The 23,346-nt window shown below is 46.0% G+C and overlaps 1 protein-coding gene across 1 annotated transcript in view; it reads left to right on the top strand.

The window, feature by feature from the left end:
- LOC137535336 (zinc finger protein 665-like) overlaps positions 1–23,346 on the top strand; it is a 213,664-nt gene that overhangs the window by 17,974 nt on the left and 172,344 nt on the right. The window contains exons 3-4 of the mRNA XM_068257166.1: positions 279–413; positions 499–622. Coding sequence (XP_068113267.1) covers positions 279–413; positions 499–622 — 259 coding nt within the window. The remainder of the gene's footprint in view (positions 1–278; positions 414–498; positions 623–23,346) is intronic.

The following is a 23,346-nucleotide window of genomic DNA, read 5'->3' as shown; positions in this document are numbered from 1 at the left end:
ATGTTGGGGGGGGGGGGGGGTGCATAAAGCACAATTTGGGTAAAGAGGTGCCCTAGACTGAATATATTTGGATTAAAAACAAGATAAAATCAAAAAAGAGGCTCCCTTTGCTGATCGGCTATTTGCAATTGGCACTGTTATTGGCCTGAGGAAGTGGGCTTAGAATCATGAAACGCATTGTGCTCGGGAACCTTGTCCCGGCCCTGCACACAGCTGACTGGAGAGGTGAGGAGGATTTTGGGAGGTCATGTGACATTATTGTTGGTCTTTCTATACAGAGTTTTTCTCCAGTAAAGTCTGGTGATCATGTGACCATCACTGTGCCCCAACCACACCCCTTGATATCTGAGAGACACAACAAGCAGAAGATTGTGGAAATCACCAGGAAGATGATGGAGCTGCTGACAGGAGAGGTGAGCAGTGCTGGGAATTATGGGACATTATCCAGTAAAAGTAAGGGGTGTGTCTGGGTCTTAACTGTATTATTGTATGTGTCAGGTTCCTAAAAGGGGTCAGGATATCGCTGTCTGTTTCTCCATGGAGGAGTGTCAGTATATAGAAGGACACAGGGACCTCTACAAGGACACCATGATGGAGAATCAGCCGCCCCTCACATCACCAGGTAAGAGGAGACTTTCATGTCTTGTAAAGAAGAGTGCAGACTGAGATCCCCTCCATCATTTAATAAACACATGGAGACAATGTACAGGTGAAAGTCCATTTATATCAGTAATTCAACTTAGGTGAAACTAATATAGGAAATAGGAACCATTTGCAGGTGTTTTGGATTAGTTTGGATTAATTAGCTGATTAGAGTCTGACACTCTGAGCATTTTCTCAATATTTTAATGGTCTGAGATTTTGAATTTCAGGGTTTTCATAAGCTGTAAGCCATACTTATCAAAATTATAACAAATAAAGGCTTGAAACCTATTGCTTTGCATATAATGAGTCTATTGCATATATTAGTTTCACCTTTTAAGTTAAATTACTAAAAATAAATGGAGTTTTGCACAAAATTCGAATTTTTCAAGTTTCAGCTGTATTCAGTCAGTGTGTGTTTCCTGCAGATGGACCCAGTAACAGAAACCCAGCAGAGAGATTCACAGGTCCTCTTTATTCCCAGGATTGTCAACAGGAAGATCCCACCATCCCCCACCATTATCAGGTAGGTGGGGCTGAGGGTCCCCAGAGACTCCAAACCATGACACATTCTTTCTTCCTGTGTATGCTGTTATTTGTGTTCACATTTTACATTATCTCTCATTTTGTGCACTTAGGGTGGAGAACTTATACATGGAATTGTTGTGGTTAAAGAGGAAGAAGAAAAGACATATGTGAGGAGTGATCAGCAGTCTATGGAGGAGGGTGACATGATGGGGACAGGTAAAGAGGAAGAAGAGACATATGTGAAGAGTGATCAGCAGTCTATGGAGGAAGGTGACATGATGAGGACAAGTAAAGAGGAAGAAGAAGAGACATATGTGAGGGGTGATCAGCAGTCTGTGGAGGAGGGTGACATGATGAGGACAAGTAAAGAGGAAGAAGAAGAGACATATGTGAGGAGTGATCAGCAGTCTATGGAGGAGGGTGACATGATGAGGACAAGTAAAGAGGAAGAAGAGACGTATGTGAGGAGTGATCAGCAGTCTATGGAGGAGGGTGACATGATGAGGACAAGTAAAGAAGAGGGCAGAACAGGTGAGTAATCAGCAGTAAATATAGAGTAATCTATATTTGTATGGCTGGTATGATTGTCACTGCTCACAGACTGGTGATATTAATGGTTGTGCTATGTACTCATGTTAGTTATAGATGGCAAAAATCTATAATTTATGAATATATATGGTGACAGCTTGCTAACAATAGCAGTACAGACACCCTGGGGAAGAGAAGGTCTCTGTATTCTCTCACACTGGGCTGCCATCTTTTCCTCTGACACTTTTGCAGTGGCCTTTTGCTAGTGTCAGCAGTGCTGATTGAACTAATAAAGTGTTTAATTTCTGCTAATATAGTTCCATCGCTGATGCCCATATGTCATCGTTCTGACACCTTAGTGTGATCCCCAGTTGCTTAGCAACCAAGGACACTATAGGGAATTGCCTGCATCTCAGTTCTTCTTATGTGTCTGACACAGCTGAGATGCATGGCCTTAGGCCCAGAGGTGAAGTACTGTGATGTCAGTTACCTGTGAGTATGCAGCACTGAGTTTAAATACCCAGAATTATGGCTGTACAGCAACCCTAGCCTAGAAAGAAGTGGCCACCAGTGTGAAATGGCTGTCAGGATTTAGTGCCCTGCACCCACTGCCTGACTCCTCCCATCACCTCGGTATGTCAGGCTTGCTTCAGTGCCCTGCACCCACTGCATGACTCTTCCCATCACCTCAGTATGTCAGGCTTGCTTTAGTGCCCTGCACTCACTGCCGGACTCCTCCCATCACCTCGGTATGTCAGGCTTGCTTTAGTGCCCTGCACCCACTGCCTGACTCCTCCCATCACCTCGGTATGTCAGGCTTGCTTTAGTGCCCTGCACCCACTGCCTGACTCCTCCCATCACCTCAGTATGTCAGGCTTGCTTTAGTGCCTTGCACACACTGCCTGACTCCTCTCATCACCCCTGTATGTCAGGCTTGCGTTAGTGCCCTGCACCCACTGCCTGACTCCTCCCATCACCTCAGTATGGCAGGCTTACTTTAGTGCCCGGCACCCCACTGTCTGACTCCTTTCATCACCTCGGTATGTCAGGCTTGCTTTAGTACCCTGTACCCACTGCCTGACTCTTCTCATCACTTCGGTATATCGGGCTTTGCCTTCACATTTCAAAGCAACAGATTAAATATCAGCAGTGCCAGGTGTTTTGTGATCTCTTTCTATGGCTATGGCGGATCATGGAGTCAGCTGAAAAGCACTTGTTCCTGGCCAGGAGTGTCTTTATAATCCAGCATTTATAATTGATCTGCTAACCGGCCACTGGGGCGGAGAAGGAATCGGTAAGGCTCTGTTCTCACAAAGCCTGCAGCTGCCAATGGACCTGTCAGTGGATCCTGTGCTAAGCATGATCGGATTAGTGATGACCTGCAGTTTACATCGGTGGACAGGTCACAGCAAACATTTGCCATTGGTTTTTACCGCAAAGCTTATGTGAAGTTTGTGTTCACCCCATACTTTAACATGGAGCCATATTTTGACCCTTCTACCTCAAGTCAGGTGAGGCAGGACAGCCAATTAACCTCTTGACGACCAGCTAACGCCGATTGGCGTAAACTGGTCGTCTGCGGGCTTCCATGGAAGCGGCCTTTCCATGTCCGTTCGCGGAGGCTGTCTCCATGAACAGCCGGAGAGCTGCTGATCGCGGCTCGCCGGCAAAATGTAAACACGCGGGGAAGAAATCCCCGCTGTTTACATCATACGGCGCTGCTGCGCAGCAGCGCCGTAAGGCAGATCGGCGATCCCCGGCCTCTGATTGGCCGGGGATCAGCGGCATATGATAGGCTGAAGCCTATCCTACAATGCGCAGGACGAATATCCATCCTGCGCAGCTCAGAGGGGAAGGGAGAGGGAGGGAGAGGGACGGAGCGCCGAAAACGCTGCGGAGGGGGGCTTTGAAGAGCCCCCCCGCATAGCGCAGAGAGCCGGTGGCGATCAGACCCCCCCCCCCAGCAGGACATCCCCCTAGTGGGGAAAAAAGGGGGTAAGTCTGATCGCCCTGGCATAATCCTGATCTGTGCTGCGGGCTGAAGAGCCCACGCAGCACAGATCAGACAGAAATCCACTGGTCGGCAAGTGGTTAAGCATTCTTACCATACGGGCCACACACCTATCAAAAAAAAAAAAACCTGGCAGCCATTTTACAGTCAGACTGGAGTCAGTGTAGGGAGAGCTGTGCTGCTGATTGAGGAACAGAGAGATAGCTTGCAGACACTGTTCTGTGTTAATCAGTGCAGTGTAGCTGCTTCCATAGGTGTTCTGCTCCTTGCAGTTCACCAACTAGGAACCCCAAAAGTACTTTAGATGACTGATCCTGCTGTTATTTGTTGTTGTTGTTGTTGTTGTTTGTGGTGTGTAGCTTATATACACCACCTGTTTAGTATAGTGTAGTGTGTGGCTGCATCACTGTTACAGCCAGTCACTGTGATAAAATATGATCGGAAGGAACAAGCAGTATGGTAAAGGCATGAATGACTACAAGGGGCGATCATGAGAAGTACTTATCCCATCTGGGTGGTTCTGTGTGAGCGGGAGTGGGGGTGTCAAGGGGCGGGACTTGTACTGCTGGACTGGAAGTTGTGTTTTCAAGCTAAATGCACTTAATGGCTGCCCCCAGCACCACTCATTGTGCAACTTTTGCCCTCAGAAGAAGCTAGGCGTCACCCTGTGAAACTGTGTTAGGCCGTCACCCACTGACGCCCCCTGTCTACACCCCCTCAGCACACAGAACCACCCGGATGAGATAAGTTATTTTCTCTAATCGTCATCCGGGACAACAGGGGAGATCCGGTCCCTCCTCCGGATCTGGGGAAACGATCAATCAAGAAAGCATTAAAAGCCCCCGCCCTCCCTCATTCCTCAGTTCATCTGTGTTTCCCTCCAGGAAACACCTTCAAGAAAGCAGCTCCCGTTTGTTGTTTTTTACCTTGCCGGAGGGTGAGGTGATACGCCGAAGGACAGGCCTTGGGTGTTTTCCGGAGGGGATTCCTGTGGGGCCTGTCTTTCTTAGGGTAGAAACGCGCTTCAGGGTGGCACAACAGCGCTTTCTCCTACCTAATGGACGCTGGCTCACGGAAGGAATTGCCGTAGCGTCTGTCACAGCCGCAGTAGCTTCCCGGGTCTCTCACGTCAGGTGCAAGGAGGAGGGACGGTGCGTGCTGACGTCATCCGTTGTGCGGCGGAAAGGGGAGGATAAAGCGGAGGACCAGGAAGGAGGAAGTGGTTTCCTGGTGTCCTCCGCGCGCACAGACCAGCATGGAAGCCCAAGCGGCGGCAAAGCCATCTGGACAAACCCAGCCCCAAGCGGCGGCTTCTGGTGTGGCAAAGACTGAGCCCAAAAATCCTGCTACAGCCCCTGAAAAGAAATATAAAAGATGTGGATTTTGTAGCACTAAGATTCCACTTGAGGCTCCTAAAAATGCTTGTCAATCATATATAGATGCTTTAGTGGCTTCAGAGACTTCCAACATTTTGAAGGGGGTTATGGAATCTGTGAATATTAGGATGCAGGAAACATTAGATACATTTAAAGAATCTTTTGTTTCTTCCAGCTACTGAGCCTTTAACTGTCCCTTCCTCGGCTTCCCTCCCGGGCCCTTCAGGGTTTTTCTCTTAGCCTTCTTCCATTTCGGATATTTTAGGGGCTGAAGAGGAGGAAGAGATTGGTGAGGAGGGGGAGGAGGAAGGGGAAGAGGTATCAGAAATTATTTCTTTAGAGGAAGGTGAACATCCACAGTCTGATGAGTCAGAGACTGAGCATTGACTTAGGACTGCGAGATTTTTATTTTCCCCTGATGAATCTTCTGAGTTACTTAAAGCTGTTTATGCTACTGAGCAAATTAAAGAAACAGTCGCTGAATTAAAGAGACTCTGTAACGACAAAAACCTCCCCTGGGGGGTACTCACCTCGGGTGGGGGAAGCCTCCGGATCCTAATGAGGCTTCCCACTTTTCGTTTCATTTTGAATCTAAAGTCCCTCAATCCATTTTTAGTTTGCAAAAAAATCAGTATTTATTCAGTGAGGGCTCTCCTTCAGGGCAAAGAGTTTTTTTTATCTCGATAGATCTTCAGGATGCGTACCTGCACATACCAATTTTTTCAGGTCATCAAAAATATTTAAGGTTTGCGATCCGAGATCAGTTTTGGATTCGCCATTTCCAATTTCAGGCTCTGCATTTCGGCATTGCATCAGCTCCTCGGATTTTCACAAAGGTTCTGGCCGAAGTAATGAAGGCACTAAGATTGCAGGGTATTTCAGTTGTCCCTTATTTGGACGATCTCCTAGTGTTTGCAGAAACAGAAGATTTGATTCTAGCACACAGGGAGATTTTTATAACAACTTTTACTCGAGTAGGTTGGATCATAAATTATGCCAAGTCGGCTTTGATACCTGCTCAGCAAATTACCTTTTTAGGATACCAGATAAACACTATGTTACAGAAAATTTTTCTACCTCAGGAAAAGGTTCTGAAAATCCAGATGGAAGTGAAGAAAATGTTGTCGTTAGACGAATGCTCACTTCGTCAAGTTATGAGACTTCTGGGTCTGTTTACAGCCGCAATTCCGGCCGTCATATGGGCTCAGTCTCACGGCAGACTGTTACAGAATGTACTTCTGACAAATCCCAGGATTCTCTGGATCTTCGAATTGCCATTCCAGATCCAGTGAAATTCAGTCTAGAGTGGTGGCTAAAGCAGGAAAATTTACAGAGGGGGAGATGGTGGAGACAATCAAACCCGATAAAAATTTTCACAGATGCGAGTTCATGGGGCTGGGGGGCAACAGCTCTGGGGCAACATGCACAGGGTTCCTGGTCCCAGGCCATAAGAAGGAAATCGTCCAATTTCAGAGAACTGATGGCAGTTCGGGAGGCCCTTCTAGCATTTCAAGGAATGATAGAGGGAAGACATGTTTTAATTTTTTCCGACAGTGTTACGACGGTGGCTTATCTGGCGAAACAAGGAGGGACAAGATCCAGAGACCTCATGTCCCTATCCTCAGAGATCTTTAATTGGGTAGAGCACAAAATTCTATCTTTGTCTGCAATTCATATAAAAGGGGTGTTAAATCAGGAAGCAGATTTTTTGAGTCGACAACAAGTGAGTCAATCAGATTGGAGTCTCCATCCCGAGGTTTTTCGCGCGGTATCAGAGGTCTTCGGCACGCCGGATATAGATCTCTTTGCATCTCCAGAGAATGCTAAAACTGATCGGTTTTTCTCCCTTCACAGGAGCCCAGGATCTCTGGGATTGGACGCACTCAGTCTTCCATGGCAGTACAATCTATGTTATGCCTTTCCTCCATTGGCTCTCATACCTCAGGTTCTAGTAAAGCTACAAAAAAAAGGTAAAAATGATCTTAATAGCTCCCATGTGGCCAAAAAGACCTTGGTATGCAATATGCAACCCTGTTGAGGTTATCAGAGAAAGCTCTGTTTCTTCTCCCGATACGACAGGACCTGTTGAGGCAGGGGCATCTGAGTCATCCCAAGCCCCAGTTATTCAAACTGGCAGCTTGGATCCTGAAAGGGTGATTCTGAGGAAGAAAGGTATTTCAGAGAAGGTCATTGAAACCCTCATGAAATGCAGAAAGCCAGTAACTCAGAAGATTTATCGAAAAGTTTGGAAGGTTCTTTTGTCATAGTGTACTACAAAAAATAAAGATGTTAACCTTACTAGTTCAGTTCTAGATTTCCTCCATGATGGTTTTGAGATGAAGCTGGCGCCTAGTACTCTTAAGGTGGCCATACACTGGCCCGATTCGCGGCCGTTTCGACAGCAGATTCGATCCTGGGATCGAATCTGCTGCCAATCGTTCGCGCTAAACGCACCCGCCGATCCGATTTCCTCCCGAAATCGGATCGGTCCGTCGATCGCGCCGTGCGGGAAATTACCCTCGATCGCCCGCGGGTAGGGAGCGCGTCGCTAGCGGCGGCCGATCCGATCAGGTATACATTACCTGACGCTGGCTCCCGGGCGTCTTCTCCGCATCTTCTCCGCGCTGCACCCGCTCCATCCCGGCGCTTCCTGTCACTGCAGTGACCAGGAAGTTCAAATAGAGGGCGCTCTATTTGAACTTCCTGGTCACGGAGTGACACAGAAAGCGCTGAGATGGAGCGGGTGCAGCGTGGAGAAGATGCGGAGAAGATGCCCGGGAGCCAGCGTCAGATAATGTATGCACGGGGGGGGGGGGGGGGACAGGCGGCAGCGGCGGCTCCACAGATTGTGATCGGTTTCAGGCTGAAATCGATTCACAATCTGTTTGCAGTAAAGGCAGCCATACGATCCCTCTCTGATCAGATTCGATCAGATAGGGATCTGTCAGCTGGTCGATCTAATGGCAAATCGACCAGTGTATGGCTACCTTAAAAGTACAATGCTCGGCACTGTCTATCCTGTTAGCTAGACACCTAGCTCAGGAGGAACTGGTAAGAAATTTTTTCAAGGCCATTCAAAGATCTACCCCAGTGAGACAGAAGATTTTTCCTCAATGGGATTTATCCTTGGTTCTCAATTGTCTCATGAGGTCCCCTTTTGAACCTATTGATGAAATTGACATTAAGCTCCTTTCCTTCAAGTTAGCTTTTCTGATAGCTATCACGTCAGCCAGGAGGTTGGGAGACCTACAAGCATTATCGATTAAAGACCCTTTTTTGGTTATCTGTCCAGATAGTACTCGTTTAAGATTAGATCCAGCTTACCTTCCTAAATTTTGCCCTCCTTTTGTGATAAGGCTTCAAATAGCAAGGAGAAGGAGTTTCTGTAATGATCCGCTCAGCTGGCTGCACAGGCAGACAGCTGTTTGACCATTCCTTATGTCTGAGAGATGCAGGTCTCTGGAAAAGAGACCTGGCTTCATCTTGCAACTTTCAGAGTTGCTTTGCTGAGGGATTTGCATACATGCAAATTACCCAGCTGTCTCCTTTGAGGGCTGGCACTATAAAGACCTTCTGCTGACCAGAAGGCTTTGCTGGTCATAACGGTTTGTTAAATCACTCCTGGAGTGTCAGCCTTCCCTGTTGGATTGTTATAGTTAGCTTGGAGTAATTCTGGGGACTGCACTAGGCAGCTTCTCTAGTGCAGTTAGCCTGCTTATCTGTTTTGTCAATGTTATCTCTCTGCTGTGATTGTCCTGTCACCAACGGTGGTCGATAGGAAATCGTCCTGTCTGTCTGTGGGTGCTAACCAGGGCAGCGGTTGTTGCTGGTAGCCCCTTCTGTTTCATCTGTCTTCTTGGATCGCACCAGCCTCTAGCGGTAGCAGCTGTGGATCCTTCTGATCTGCTTTCTTTGAGTATAGCTGGGGCAGCGGATGCTACCGGCTATCTCATCTGCCTGTTTTGCTGGGATCGCACTAGCCTCTAGCGGTAGCGGCTGTGGATCCTCCTGATCTGTGATCCTGTCCCTGAACCCGGATCACACTCGCTCTGGCGGTAAGAGCAGTGGATCTCTCCTATCCTGTCCCTGAACTTGGATTGCGCTCGCTCTGGCGGAAAGAGCAGTGGAACTTTCCTATCCTGTTTTCCGTCCGTCTGTCTGTCTTGTCTGATACGTACGCTTGCTGTAGGCTCGGTGAGGTAACCGTTAAGCAAGCGCTCGCGTTCTCTGTTTCGTATTTGTGTGGCGGGGGTTAGTTAGGCGTGCTTGTCTCTGTTGTGCTTAACACGCGGAGACCGCGCTGTAAATGCGTTCGCTGTTGCGAATGAGTGCGGTGTTCGCGTTTGGTTAGCGTTTGTTATTTTCCGTATCTTCTCATTGTATGATTTGCTGTGCCTTTGCTACTCTCGTGCCCTGTCTTGCTTAAGCCTTGTGTCACCTCTGGCAATCGCCTCTCTCGATTGCGTTCCTACTGTTTCTGCTGTTGTGTTTGCACCGTCGCGGGTTGGCGACTAGATTGGTGCGCATACATACATTCTGTCCCTGTGCTCATTCTCATTTGCAATCGCTTCTCTTGCGATTGCGTTCTCACTTGGTTTCCTCTGTTGTGTGTCCACCGTCGCAGGTTGGCGGCTAGATTGGTGGGCATACATACATTCCTCATCTGTGCTCATTCAGTCTTGTGTCGCTGTTAGCAATCGCCATCTCTTGCGATTGCCTTCTCACCTGATCTTCATGGTTGTGTGTTCATCGTCGCAGGGTGGCGACTAGATTGGTGGACACACATACCCTCTGTCGCTTTGCGCTCTCTCTTTCAGGGCTATCTTGCCTTGCGTCTCTTCCCTTCGTACAATTCCTGTCTGGCGTCTGTGGCAGGGCAGTGGATCTGTTCCTCTGCACTCCACAGCTCCATCTGCCGACAGGAATTTCCCTCTACAGGTGTGTTGCACCTTTTGCTGGGTTCTCTCAAATTATACGCTTGTGGAGGATTTCCGCAGTGTCAGCGCACGTCCTGTGCGCTGACCACGGAGAGAATTCCACAATCGTTACAGTTTCATTGTTTAGATGCGAGACGCACTCTTCTGTCATATCTGGCTAGGACTAGAGAGTTTAGGAAGTCAAGTAATCTGTTTATACTATTTGCAGGTAAAAATAGGGGGCAACAAGCATCAAAACAAACCATTGCTAGGGCAAGCTATAATTCTAGCCTATCAGACTAGTAATTGTCCTGTACCTACCAACATTAAGGCCTATTCCACACGTTCCTTGTCCACATCTTGGGCTGAGAGAGCAGGGGCAACAATACAGCAGATCTGTCAAGCGGCAACCTGGTCAACAGCATCCACATTTATCAAGCATTACAGAGTGGATGTATTATCTCAGCAAGATCAGTCGTTTGGCAGAAAGGTGCTCCAAGCAGTTGTCCCTCCCTAGGTGAGCCTTTTTTATTAAAAAAATACTTCTTGCCTATCTCTCCTGTTGTCCCGGATGACGATTGGAGAAATACTCCTATTAGACCTACCGGTAATGGAGTTTCTAAGCGTCTTCCGGGACAACGCCTATAACCCTGCCCTAGCTAGGGGCACCTTTCTATAATTCTGTTTTATGGAGAGGAGTCACTATTGGGTGCCTTTTTTTCTGCTATCCTCATTTCCGGTGGTTTCTAGTAGGTTCTACTTGTATACGCACTGAGGAATGAGGGAGGGCGGGGGCTTTTAATGCTTTCTTGATTGATCGTTTCCCCAGATCCGAAGGAGGGATCGGATCTCCCCTGTTGTCCCGGAAGATGCTTAGAAACTCCATTACCGGTAGGTCTAATAGGAGTATTTCATCATTGCTCATGATTGCTTGTTCCTTGAGGTCATTAGAAGTGACAGTGCCAGACTTTTCCTCTACTTGTTTGCTGATTTGGACTGTTCTCTGTTGTTTTGAGCATGTCACCAGGTCCTGTAGCATATGCAGCATTGTGACACTTGATTAACCAATATGTCCAGTATTGGAGTGCCTACCAGTTCTCTTCTCTACACCCAGTGTTAGGCCCACACTGCACAAGCAGCATGTTTTGTGACCGCAGTGTACTTTAAGAATTAAGCAGGTATTTGCCAAATATTTAAAGCCTCTGCCACAGTGGCTGCAAATAACAATTTTAGGCAGGTAAACACAGCAGCCATTCTAAAAAAACTTAATTTACTTCCGGTTCCGGCGCCTCAAGTGAGCGGACACGGCAACAGGAGCTCCGTTCCTCACTCAACCCCCACACCTCTTTTAGCCTCCTAAAACGCCCACCCGCATCGCTGAAGACCCCGAAGGGGGAGTACTATACTCCGGCTAACTCTGGGCCGAATCGGGGAGCCTCCGCATTACCTGTCTCCATCTCCACTTGGCTCCATCTGGTTTCCGCCTACCGCCGGCCTACCTTCCGCAACCATCCGGACTTTCGACAGGCAGGCATACACGCTGCGCCCCCCGCAACTGAACTACTGTGGACTTCAAAACGGGGGACACCATCCCGGTCACGCGAGCAGGTGAGAGACTTAGCTGGTTGTCCGCAGAGTCTCCCTGTTGACGCACTTCACGCAAGTCCCTGGCTTACACACGCAGACAGCCTAATAGGCCGCGCCCTCCACAAAACAGCTAGGACACTCCGGGGAGAGGCGGACTCCGCAACCTGAGCCTCCTACACGAACGGGTGGGGGACTTTCTGGGCTGCCTGCACAGTCTGCACAGACGGCCTACACACGGAGACAGGCCCGGGGACAAGTAAAAGACTCTCTGGGTTGCCCGCACAGACCGACAGGCTTTACGCGAGTTCACGGCCCACACAAGTGGAAAGGCCTATAATCCGAGCCCTCTCCGACCCTGCCTCTCCAGATAGTAATCTACCATCTCTACTACCACAGAACGCCCAATAAATTACCACATCTGCAAGATTCACACAGCGGGAACTCTCGGCTGACGCAGCTCCAGAACAACATTTACTGGGTAAGCAGGTATGGACAAGTTCCTCGCTAAAGCCCAACGCGCCAAAATATCTCCTATACGGCCCAGAATCCGATCCAATCTCAAATCTAAAAGTACCCCAACTACGGATATGGAATCGGCAAGTGAGAATGACAACCCAACCCCTCTTAAAGGAAAATCCACCTCCATTAACTACAAGAAGTTAGCCGCAGAAGTAGCTACACACTTACAACATGACTTATCTGACATAATCACAAAAGCGATCTCAGCACATATGGCTCCTATCATGACGCAACTAAAAGACCATACTGCTCGCCTGCAAGAAAATGAGAAACGTACTAGTAACCTAGAAGACAAGCTTGAGTTAGTACAGAAACGTTCTGATCTTTCCGATAAGAAGCACCTTGTTCTAGCAGACCGTATAGATGATCTGGAAAACAGGTCAAGACGAAATAATTTAAAGTTTGTGGGTATTCCTGAATCCTTTAAACCAGACACACTACTGGAACTCTGCGCGGACATTATCCCTGAAAACTTGGGTATCACTGGCCCTTTAAAGGTAGAACGCGCACACCGCTTAGGACCCTTAACCTCCTGAGCGGTCTGGACGAGCTCAGCTCGTCCATCACCGCCGGAGGCTGCCGCTCAGGCCCTGCTGGGCCGATTTTTATCAAATAAAGTGCAGCACACGCAGCCGGCACTTTGCCAGCCGCGTGTGCTGCCTGATCGCCGCCGCTCTGCGGCGATTCGCCGCGAGCAGCGGCGAAAGAGGGCCCCCCTAGCCGCCTGAGCCCTGCGCAGCCGGAACAAAAAGTTCCGGCCAGCGCTAAGGGCTGGATCGGAGGCGGCTGACGTCAGGACGTCGGCTGACGTCGATGACGTCACTCCGCTCGTCGCTATGGCGACGATATAAGCAAAACAAGGAAGGCCGCTCATTGCGGCCTTCCTTGTTTATTCTGGGCGCCGGAGGCGATCGGAAGATCGCCTCCGGAGCGCCCTCTAGTGGGCTTTCATGCAGCCAACTTTCAGTTGGCTGCATGAAATAGTTTTTTTTTTATTTAAAAAAAACCCTCCCGCAGCCACCCTGGCGATTTAATCAGAACGCCAGGGTGGTTAAAGCCAGAACTTAAAAGACCTAGAGTAGTGATCGCCAGATACCTTGATTACACAGATAGAAATAAGGTCCTGCAAGCTTTCAGAGCTCAGAAATCTCTCAACATTGAAGGAAACAAAATCCTAGTTTTTGCTGATTTTTCAGCCGAAGTCTCTAAAGCTCGAAAGGAATTCTCTCCCATTTGCCAGGAACTCATACGCAAGAAAGTTCGTTTTGCTCTCATATATCCAGCAATCCTCAAGATCTTTCTGCCCGATTCTTCGACCTAGACGTTTACGGATGCACAGGAAGCCTCAAACTATGTCAAAAAGTTGCAAGACAATGACTCCCCTGGGAGATCCCCAAAGGCAAGAAGGAGCATCTCCGTTACTCTTGGCAATACGCAGGACGGACCTCTGCCTAAATCTCCTCGTGCACAAGAGAACTCTCTACACGGCAATGAATCAGGAGATGATACCCTTCCATGCGCAACACCGTGAGAACCAAATCGCACTGGATGGTAAATACAGGGTACATAGACTACTCTCTCCCACAACTTTAGGGTTTTAGACATAATTACTTGGGTTAGTATAGAGGGGAAGAAGCAGCAGCGGGTGGATAAAAAGGGGGCGATTTAATATTCAATGTTTAATAATTAATATGTAATACATACAATACTTATACTAGCGAAATGATTGTCTGAGAGTCGACATGGTAGACGCACTCGGCACACTTCTGCTATTTGCGCTCTGTGCCGATTTCTATGGACAATTAACGGTTATCATGTGTGGGGGTTGTTATTCTAAATACTAATGGTGCTGTCTATATCTCTGGGGACCCAGGTTCGCCGGTAGTGTACTCAGTGCCATGCCAATACTGAATTTTATAAGGAATGGAGCATTGTTGGTAATATTTTGTTTCGTGGTAACGACTATGACAGGAACCAGTGCATTGGCTCTTGTTATTGTTATTTTTCTGTCTCCGCTACACTTGAGGAAAAAAGGGAGTCATGTGAGAAGTAATAATCTGCTGATTTTGTATATAGTTTTGTTCCACTGTTCGTTCTTTGTTCTGACGCTCATGACACTATACACATCCACACCCATCCAAAACCACTTCTATGGGAAAGGACTGTACTCTGCTGGGATACAGTTCTCCCGCCTTAATCCACTATTGTTTTGTCACCTCTACCACTTCCATTGGTTACCTCCATGAGATAAACATTGTCTCTTGGAATGTGAAGGGCCTGAGGACTGGTGAGAAAAGAGTGAAAGTTTTAAGACACTTACATAGATTGAAGGCTGACATCGCCCTGCTCCAGGAAACTCACTTAACATCAGATGAGTATAAGAGAATGCAGAAATTGTGGGTTGGTACAGTCATAGGGGCCCCCGCTAACGGAAGGAAATCAGGTACACTAATTCTTATTAATAAAACACTACAATGTCAAATCCTCCATCATAAGTCAGATATGAAAGAAGGGAGGTGGATTCAGTTGGATCTAGACATTAGGGGCTCCCAACTCTCTATATTTAACTTATATGGACCTAACACAGGCAACGGGCCTTTCCTCTCAGAAATTACATCTTTGGTGTCTGCTATAAACCCCTCCTCTTTATGCATACTTGGAGGAGACTGGAATGCTGTGTTAAACGCGACTGAGGATAGGAAGCAGGCAGATAAATACCCCTTCTCCAGAGAAGCAAATGAAAATGATAGAAGAGTCAACACCTTTGCAGAGTCCCTAAACTTGATAGATGCATGGCGCTTTCTGAATCCATTGCATCGCGCTTTTCTTTCTATTCCCCAGTGCATAAATCACTTTCTCGTATCGATTTCTTCCTGGTGAACCCGCATACGATGCGGTCAATTTCTAAGGCCTCCATCGCTGAAATTACCATATCAGATCACTCCCCCATCTCTCTACAAGTATCCCTGACAGGACGTAGTAACTCTATGTTAAGGCAATGGAGGTTTCCATCCCATCTGCTTAAAGATGAAGACTTCTTAAACCAACTGCAAATGTGGTGGCTCGACTATGCTCGAAACAACGCTAGCCATGTCAAAGATCCGATATTATTTTGGGAAGCAGGTAAAGCGGTTGTCCGGGGTGAGATTCTGGCATATGTCAGCAGGCGAAGGAAAAAAACATTTGATGAATACACTAAAGCGTCCACTTCATCTAGACAGGCATACAACGACTATATTAAATACATGTCTGAATCTTTTAGACGTAAATGGCTTGACGCTAAACAAACCCTGGACCTAATATACAACAGATATGCTCTGTTCTGGAGATCACAAACTGATTGGAACTTTTTTAAATTTGGAAACAAAGCAGGCAAACTCTTAGCGAACATAGCACGCGGTAAACGCAAAATCCAACACATTACTCATATTAAAGACCAAACAGGCACACTACATACTGAACCTGCTGACATTGCTAAAGTCTTCCATAAATTCTACCAGAACTTATACGAACCACCCCCAGCCATCGGCGCGGGTGCGCCCGAGTTTCTAGATAGGCTACCATTAACTCGACTCTCTGAGGAAGACAGGGAATTGCTAAATGCTCCGATAACAGAACAAGAGATATTGGAGGCCATAAAGTCTGGTTCCAACGATAAGGCACCAGGGCCTGACGGCTTTTCATTTGGGTTCTTCAAGAGCATTAAAAAAGACATTATCCCATACATGGGTAAACTATTCAATCATATCCTAAAGAAAGAACAATTTCCACCCACAGCTCAAGAAGCTTTTATCAGGGTCCTCCCTAAAAAAAATAAAGATTTGCTTGACCCCGGATCTTATAGACCCATTTCGCTGCTCAATTGTGACATCAAGCTGTTGTCTAAGATTATGGCACAGCGTTTGGCACTTCTTCTTCCTAACCTAGTAAAGGATTCCCAGGTGGGTTTCGTACAGGGAAGGTCTGCAGTTTTAAATATTAGAAGAGTCATGGCGGTTTTGGAACATGCTCGGCTGGGGGGGCTTTCTCGGCGTCCGGGGGCCATTTTGTCCCTGGATGCCGAGAAGGCCTTTGACAGTATAAGATGGGACTGGTTGGATATGGTCATGGAAAAAATGGGATTTGAAGGCACCTTTCTGGCATACATACATTCACTGTACGATTCCCCATCGGCTAGGATAATAGTGGAGGGGGTAGCATCTCCTATTATACACCTCTGCAAAGGCACTCGTCAGGGTTGCCCCCTCTCCCCTTTATTGTTTAATTTGGCTATCGAATCACTAGCAGAACTATTTAGATCAGGGACAGTTTTTCAAGGTATCGCCCTAGGCAAATCATCCATTCACTGCTCTTTATTTGCTGACGATATCCTGCTTTTTGCAGGCAATCCCAAGAATGACCTGTCTAAGATTTTTAACTCTCTAGATCATTTTGGGGGGTTCTCAGGATTACATATAAATAAATCCAAATCTGAGATTCTATTTTTAGATCCCCACTCCCCCAACCAAAACACTAGACAGCTAATTCAAAGTGCAGGAATTCAGTTAGCTAGTGACTACATTTACTACCTAGGAATAAAGATACCCAGGGACGCGACAAAACTCTACCATCTAAACTATACTCCCATCATTTTAAAAGTAATTAATGAATTACAACACTGGAGAAACTTACCCCTCTCTCTTCTGGGGAAATGCCACCTCATCAAAATGATCAGCTTTGGCAGACTCTTATACCCCCTACAGACCCTGCCACTGTTACTAAAACACAAGGATGTTCAGACTCTAACTCAGACATTTAAAGCTTTCCTATGGAAAGGTAAGAGAGCCAGAATCCCATTGAGGCTTTTACAGAACCCAAGAGAGGTAATTGGGGTCAATTTCCCTAACATACGTGCCTATAACTTAGTTTCTATTATCAGGCATGCTAGAGATTGGCTAGGCCAAACGAGCTTCTTTACAAACACTAAGTTGGAGCAGGAATTATGCACACCATGGTCCTTGGCAGGAATCCTACACTCTAAAATTATTTCGCTTCCTGATAAAATAAAGAAGAATATATTATTACGTGATACCTGCCTCGCATTTAGAGAGTTCCGCAAATATCTTTCTCTCCCAGGTCACATCTCTCCTTTAATGCCGCTATGGTCTTCTCCTGATTTCCCTGGGGGACAGGGTACAATAATATCAAAGATATGGGAAAACAAAGGAATCACAACCCTGGCAGATGTACTTGACTCAGGCGCCCGACTATTAAGCTTCCCCCTATTGCAGAAAAAATTTAAACTTCCTACAAATTCAGTCCTGGGATACTATCAATTGAAACATTACGTACACTCCACGATAGGTCCGAAGATGTCCCTCCCCTCCCATGAGAAATTCAGTAAGATCCTAGGTGATATATCAGAAAAAAAATCTATTTCAGAGCTATACGGGGAACTCCGGTCCTTTAAACTCAAATCTGCCTCTTTTAGTCATCTTTCTTTTTGGGCGAAGGCACTTCAGACTAATGTCGAAATATTAGGGCCTTTAATAGAGAAGGGATGGGCCGAGGTATGTTCAAATATCGTAGCAGAAACGTGGCGGGAAATGCAAATAAAAATTATATATAAAGGATATTATGCATTCAATTTTAAACAACCCCCAGGGAAAACAGACTATCTAACCTCCTGTCCCAAATGCATGCAGGCCTACCCAGACTTATTTCACTTACTTTGGTCCTGCCCCTATATCCAAAAATTTTGGCTAAAAGCTAGGGACATGTGCCTGAAATTGACATCTGTTAAAAGAGACAATAATCCATGGGATGCGCTTTTCCATATTATAAAACCTTCCACAACAACCACTAATCAGGCCTCACTGAAGCCGCTCGAACACCTAGTTTTTCTTGCAGCCAAGAAGTGTATATTGACGCAATGGGTTTATTCCTCCCCTCCAACTTCCAGACAACTAATAGACACCATGAATAAATTAATGTTTATCAATAAATTTGACGCTGAGCAATGTAAGTCAAAAAACACAGCAAAATTTTTTAAACTATGGACTCCATATATAAAAAGTTATGTCCCTAGAACGAATTTATTGAATATTATGGACCCATTTAAATATACCAAGTGGTACCTATCTAAACACATTGCTGGAGACCTGGGTTGTCTGGACGTTGGAATCTAAGGTCTTTTCCTGACCAGAAAGGTCACCTGAGACTCTGTTGTGTATTTCTACACTACTGTAAATTTGCTTCTCAATTATCTCTTTGACTGACCTTCCATTGTTTTTGCATCCTCGTTCGCCTTCTCACCTTTCCTCTCTCTACTTTTCAGTCCTACTCTTTCTTTGTGCGAATTGGATGGGTAGATACAGACATAGATCCAAAATACACTCTTGTCAACGACAAGAATACGAGGTTATGTGTAAGTGTCAGGTATAGTCTCACTTTATGATTAGTTACTTTCTTTTCAAGTTATTTATCATCAGTGTCAAGGCTGCTCTATAGCCACAGAGGATTTCTTCCTCCGGGGAGGGAGATGCCTCGTCCTTCCAGAGTACGTATTCCTCTAGGAACAGACTGTTGAGCCTTTCTATTTTCAAACCTAAAAAATGCAGCTTTGACTATTTTTGATAAGCTTTGGCTACGTTTAAAAAAAAAAAAAAAAAAACAATAAAAAAGAAATGGTCAGAAAACTGTACTATCAATATAATACTTAAATCTCTAACACTAAATATCGGACATTGTAACTCTTACCAGAATGTTTTATCTTACTTGCTCTTTTATTGTTTCAATGTTAAACAGTATCTATATGTCTCATTGTAATGATTGTAATAATTGTTTTCTGCCAATAAAAATTATTTAAAAAAAAAAAAAAAACTTAATTTGAAAAATATAGACCTGAAATGCAGTTTTAAAAAAAGCCTTTGTATAAAATACATATTTTTAAGGGATGCTGTGCCATGGCCCGGGTTTATGGACCGATTTGACACCTTTTTAACAGCAATTGTTGCTGAAAATATGCCCTGAAGGCTTTCTAAATTTGCATGTTCAGCAGTGATGCATTGTGGGAGACATCATACGCTGACACTAACATGAGAAGGCAAATTTATGTTCCAGGTCAAATGTCAACCAGCCTAAGAGCTTCTTATGGTAGAACCTGCGTCACATGATTACAAAAAAATAATAAGGTTTTCTTTAAAGAGGAGCTGTCAAAAATATTGTCAAAAATATTATCTCAGAAAAAAAAAACAATGCATATATAAGTAGATAAATACTTGCTCTACTTACATAAGATATGTATTGCACTGTCCACGTTTTGATCGTAGTGATTTTTCTATAGGGAAAAAAAAATCCTTCTTAGGATTCTCCCTTTTAACTGTGTCTATCTTGCAGCCAATCCTGATGTCATTTCCTCCCTTACTCTCCTCTCCCTCATTGTCACTCCCACACAGCTCTGCAATATAAAGTGCATTGTCTCAGCATGAGAAATATTGGCCAATCAGAGAGGAATAGAGGTGTGGCAGGGGAAAAAGAGGAAGGAAAGAGGCTTCAGCCAATCAGACTGCATTAGTTAAGTCTGAAAGGTACAGTGTTCTCCCCAGAAATATTTTCCAGACGGGTGGCATGAAAAAGTAGCCGGGTGGGGCGCAACAGGGGGAATACAGGGCCGTAAGCTCTGCTTACAGCATAGGAGAAGTAGGAAACAAGCCGATGACAGCAAGGTGCTTACCAAAATTAGCCGGATGGAGGCCTGGGGAAAACATTGAGCCTCCATATGACTCTTGCTTTAAAGGGGAACTGAAGAGAGAGGTATATGGAGACTGCCATGTTTATTTCCTTTTAAGCAATACCAGTTGCCTGGCAGCCCTGCAGATCAGGTGTTTCAGACTCTGCTACAGAGGAGTCAGAACAGCGCTGGCTTTTCTAATATGCAAGAAAGCCGACTTGTTTTGCAGCTGGGCGGGGCCTTATCTCACCTGGGTGGCCCGCCCACTTAATTGATCCTGGGGAGACCACTGTGTTGGTGTACAGGGAGAACAGGAGCGGGCAATACACACCCTTGCGGAACTCCCATGTTGGTGGTTCTCTGTCTCGCTGGAGAAGCAGTTGCCGAGCTTCACCCTCTGCGTTCTGTTTGAGAGGAAGTCCCTGACCCACCTGCAGAGGGAGATGTCAACTCCTAATTGCACGAGATTGTCCAGCAGGATGTCTGGACAGATGGTATTGAAAGCGGAACTGAAGTCGAAGAACAGGATCCTAGTGTAATAGTCAGGCCTGTCTAGGTGTTCCGTGATGTATGCTAGGCTCACGTTAATGGTGTCCTTGACTGACCGGTTTGCCCTGTATGCAAATTAATGAGGATCAAGGACAGTATCTGTGGACTGCTTCAGGATGGCCCGGATCAGGCGCTCAAAGCCCTTCATGATGGTTGAGGTTAGAGCTACTGGTTAGCATCCTTGTTACTTGTTATCCAGATAAAAATAAGAATAGATTTTGATTTTATGCCCGACAGTTACACTTTAAAGATGAAAGAAAGCCCGGCATTCACAAGCATGTAAAAGGGTGTCACACAGGTACAGAGGAGAGGTTTGTTATAAAGGTGGAGGGGGTTTCCCAAGTTTTGCAGGGGGAGGTCCAGTGATTTCTAGTCACACCCTTTCCCCTCCCCCACTGATCTCCTGTCCAATAGGAGCTGCAGTGTGCAGCAGTTTGGTTCCTTATTAGACAGACGGATGGGGGGAGAGATATGGCTATACTGTATATCCAGGAATATATACTGTATGTGTGTATTTATACAGCTACAGAAGTATTAGTGGTTTGGGGTCTCCATGAAGTAAATAGATAATTCCTCTACCTCACAGCTCCTATAATTTATGTTGTGTAATGTCACAATATCTTTATTTGCACAAATGGGAACAAGAATTTGCACAATGGTAATAAGAATGTGTAAGTGACACCACATTGCTCTACAAACATAACACAGATCTCTTGCTATAAGTACATATAGATCTGTTGTCACAGGAGTAACACATTGCTTCCATTGTCTCATCAATCTGTACAATCTACTGCTTGTCAATGTGTGGGCAATGCTTTATGTGTAGGGAGGTAAATGAGATGCAAATAACTGCACTTGTATGCAAATGTCATGCAAATTGTATGCAGCTAATCACATTTCCCGGATAATTCATTTCATTGTCCAGATTCCAAGATACAGAAATTTTGTATGCAAAGCAAAGTTATTGTCATGTGATTGGCCGCCTGTAATGAGCACAACCTTCTGCAGTTCTCTGTCAGGCTGATAACTAGCGATGGTCAGTGACATGCCAATAACTCTGAGATGGTGCAAATTATATGCTAATGCAAATTATATGCAAGTTACACGGATGCTGCATCTGGCCCATTTCCAATCTGCATCATCTTTGCATTATTTTGGAATTATCAGCAGCTCACTGACCCTCCCTAATGATAATTGTTCCTCCCCTCAGAATTCTCTAACAGGAAGTGATGATGTTTCTCTATTTGCAGCGCGGAGTCCCGGCATCAGGAACTTCTCAGAGACTCGTCGCTCTGTATCCACAGACTGTACAACGGATGATGATGTCATTGGACAAGAGTCGCCTGCAGATATCCTGGTTACCCCAAATAGTCCCCCAGACTCCCCTCACCTGTCTAACCCTGAGGGGCCTCATACCCAGCACAGCTCTCCCCCTGCTGGAGGGTCTTATTCTTGTTCCACATGTGGGAAATGTTTTCTACGGAAATCACATCTTGTCCTACATGAGAGATCTCACACTGGTGAGAAGCCCTATTCATGTGCTGAGTGTGGGAAATGTTATGTATGGAAATCACATCTTGTCCTACATGAGAGATCTCACACTGGTGAGAAGCCCTATTCATGTGCTGAGTGTGGGAAGTGTTTTGGGCAGAAAGGACATCTTGTTATACATGAGAGATATCACACTGGTGAGAAGCCATTTTCATGTGCTGAGTGTGGGAAATGTTTTGGAGAGAAAGGAAGCCTTGTCAAACATGAGAGATCTCACACTGGTGAGAAGCCCTATTCATGTGCTGTGTGTGGGAAATTTTTTGGGCAGAAAGGACATCTTGTTATACATGAGAGATCTCACACTGGTGAGAAGCCATTTTCATGTGCTGAGTGTGGGAAATGTTTTGGAGAGAAAGGAAGCCTTGTCAAACATGAGAGATCTCACACTGGTGAGAAGCCCTATTCATGTGCTGAGTGTGGGAAATGTTTTGTATGGAAATCACGTCTTGTCCTACATGAGAGATCTCACACTGGCGCAAAGCCCTATTCCTGTGCTGAGTGTGGGAAATGTTTTGGGCAGAAAGGACACCTTGTCATACATGAGAGATCTCACACTGGTGAGAAGCCCTATTCATGTGCTGAGTGTGGGAAATGTTTTGGGCAGAAAGTACGTCTTGTCATACATGAGAGATCTCACACTGGCGAGAAGCCCTATTCATGTGCTGAGTGTGGGAAATGTTTTGGAGAGAAAGGAAGCCTTGTCAAACATGAGAGTGTGAGAAGCCCTATTAATGTGCTTGGTGTGGGAAACGTCTTGTGTAAATCACTGCTTGTGAGACATTTGTGTTGAGTGTAGAAAATGTTTTGGCCATAAGTGTTCTTTTCCAGTGTTTCTTTTACTTCTTGCAAAGTGCACATGGCAGCATTCTTACACTGAATCCCGAGGACTCTTTCATGCTGCTCAGTGCATTGGATTGTTGCTGCTCTTTGACTGTCCGTATCAGACTCCTTCATCTCCTCCAGCAGTTGCATGCATTTGCAGGCGTTTGTAAGCGTTGGTCCCTAGTATACATCAGGCATCTTACAGGTTGTGGCATTGGCTGGTTGAGCGCTCTGCTACCATATATTGTGCGTTTGTGGCAAATTTTTCAATCTAGGTGTCCTATGGCAAATGTCAAACATCCTGCACAGTGTTGGGCTGCAAGCACATCCTTCACCTGTGGACGTTGGGCCCCCTTACGACCCTCATGGAGTCTGTTTCTGACTGTTTTAGCAGACACATGCACATTTGTGGCCCACTGGATGTCATTTTGCAGGGCTGTGGCAGTGCTCCTCCTGTTCCTCCTTGCACAAAGGTGGAGGTAGCAGTCCTGCTGCTGGGTTGTTGCCCTCCTACAGCCTCCTCCACATCTCCTGATATACTGGCCTGTCTCCTGGTAGCACCTCCATGCTCTGGACACAATGCTGACAGACACAGCAAACCCTCTT

The sequence above is a fragment of the Hyperolius riggenbachi genome, chromosome 10, assembly GCF_040937935.1.
Source record: "Hyperolius riggenbachi isolate aHypRig1 chromosome 10, aHypRig1.pri, whole genome shotgun sequence".
NCBI lineage: Eukaryota > Metazoa > Chordata > Amphibia > Anura > Hyperoliidae > Hyperolius > Hyperolius riggenbachi.
This window is presented reverse-complemented; position numbering and strand designations above follow the sequence as displayed.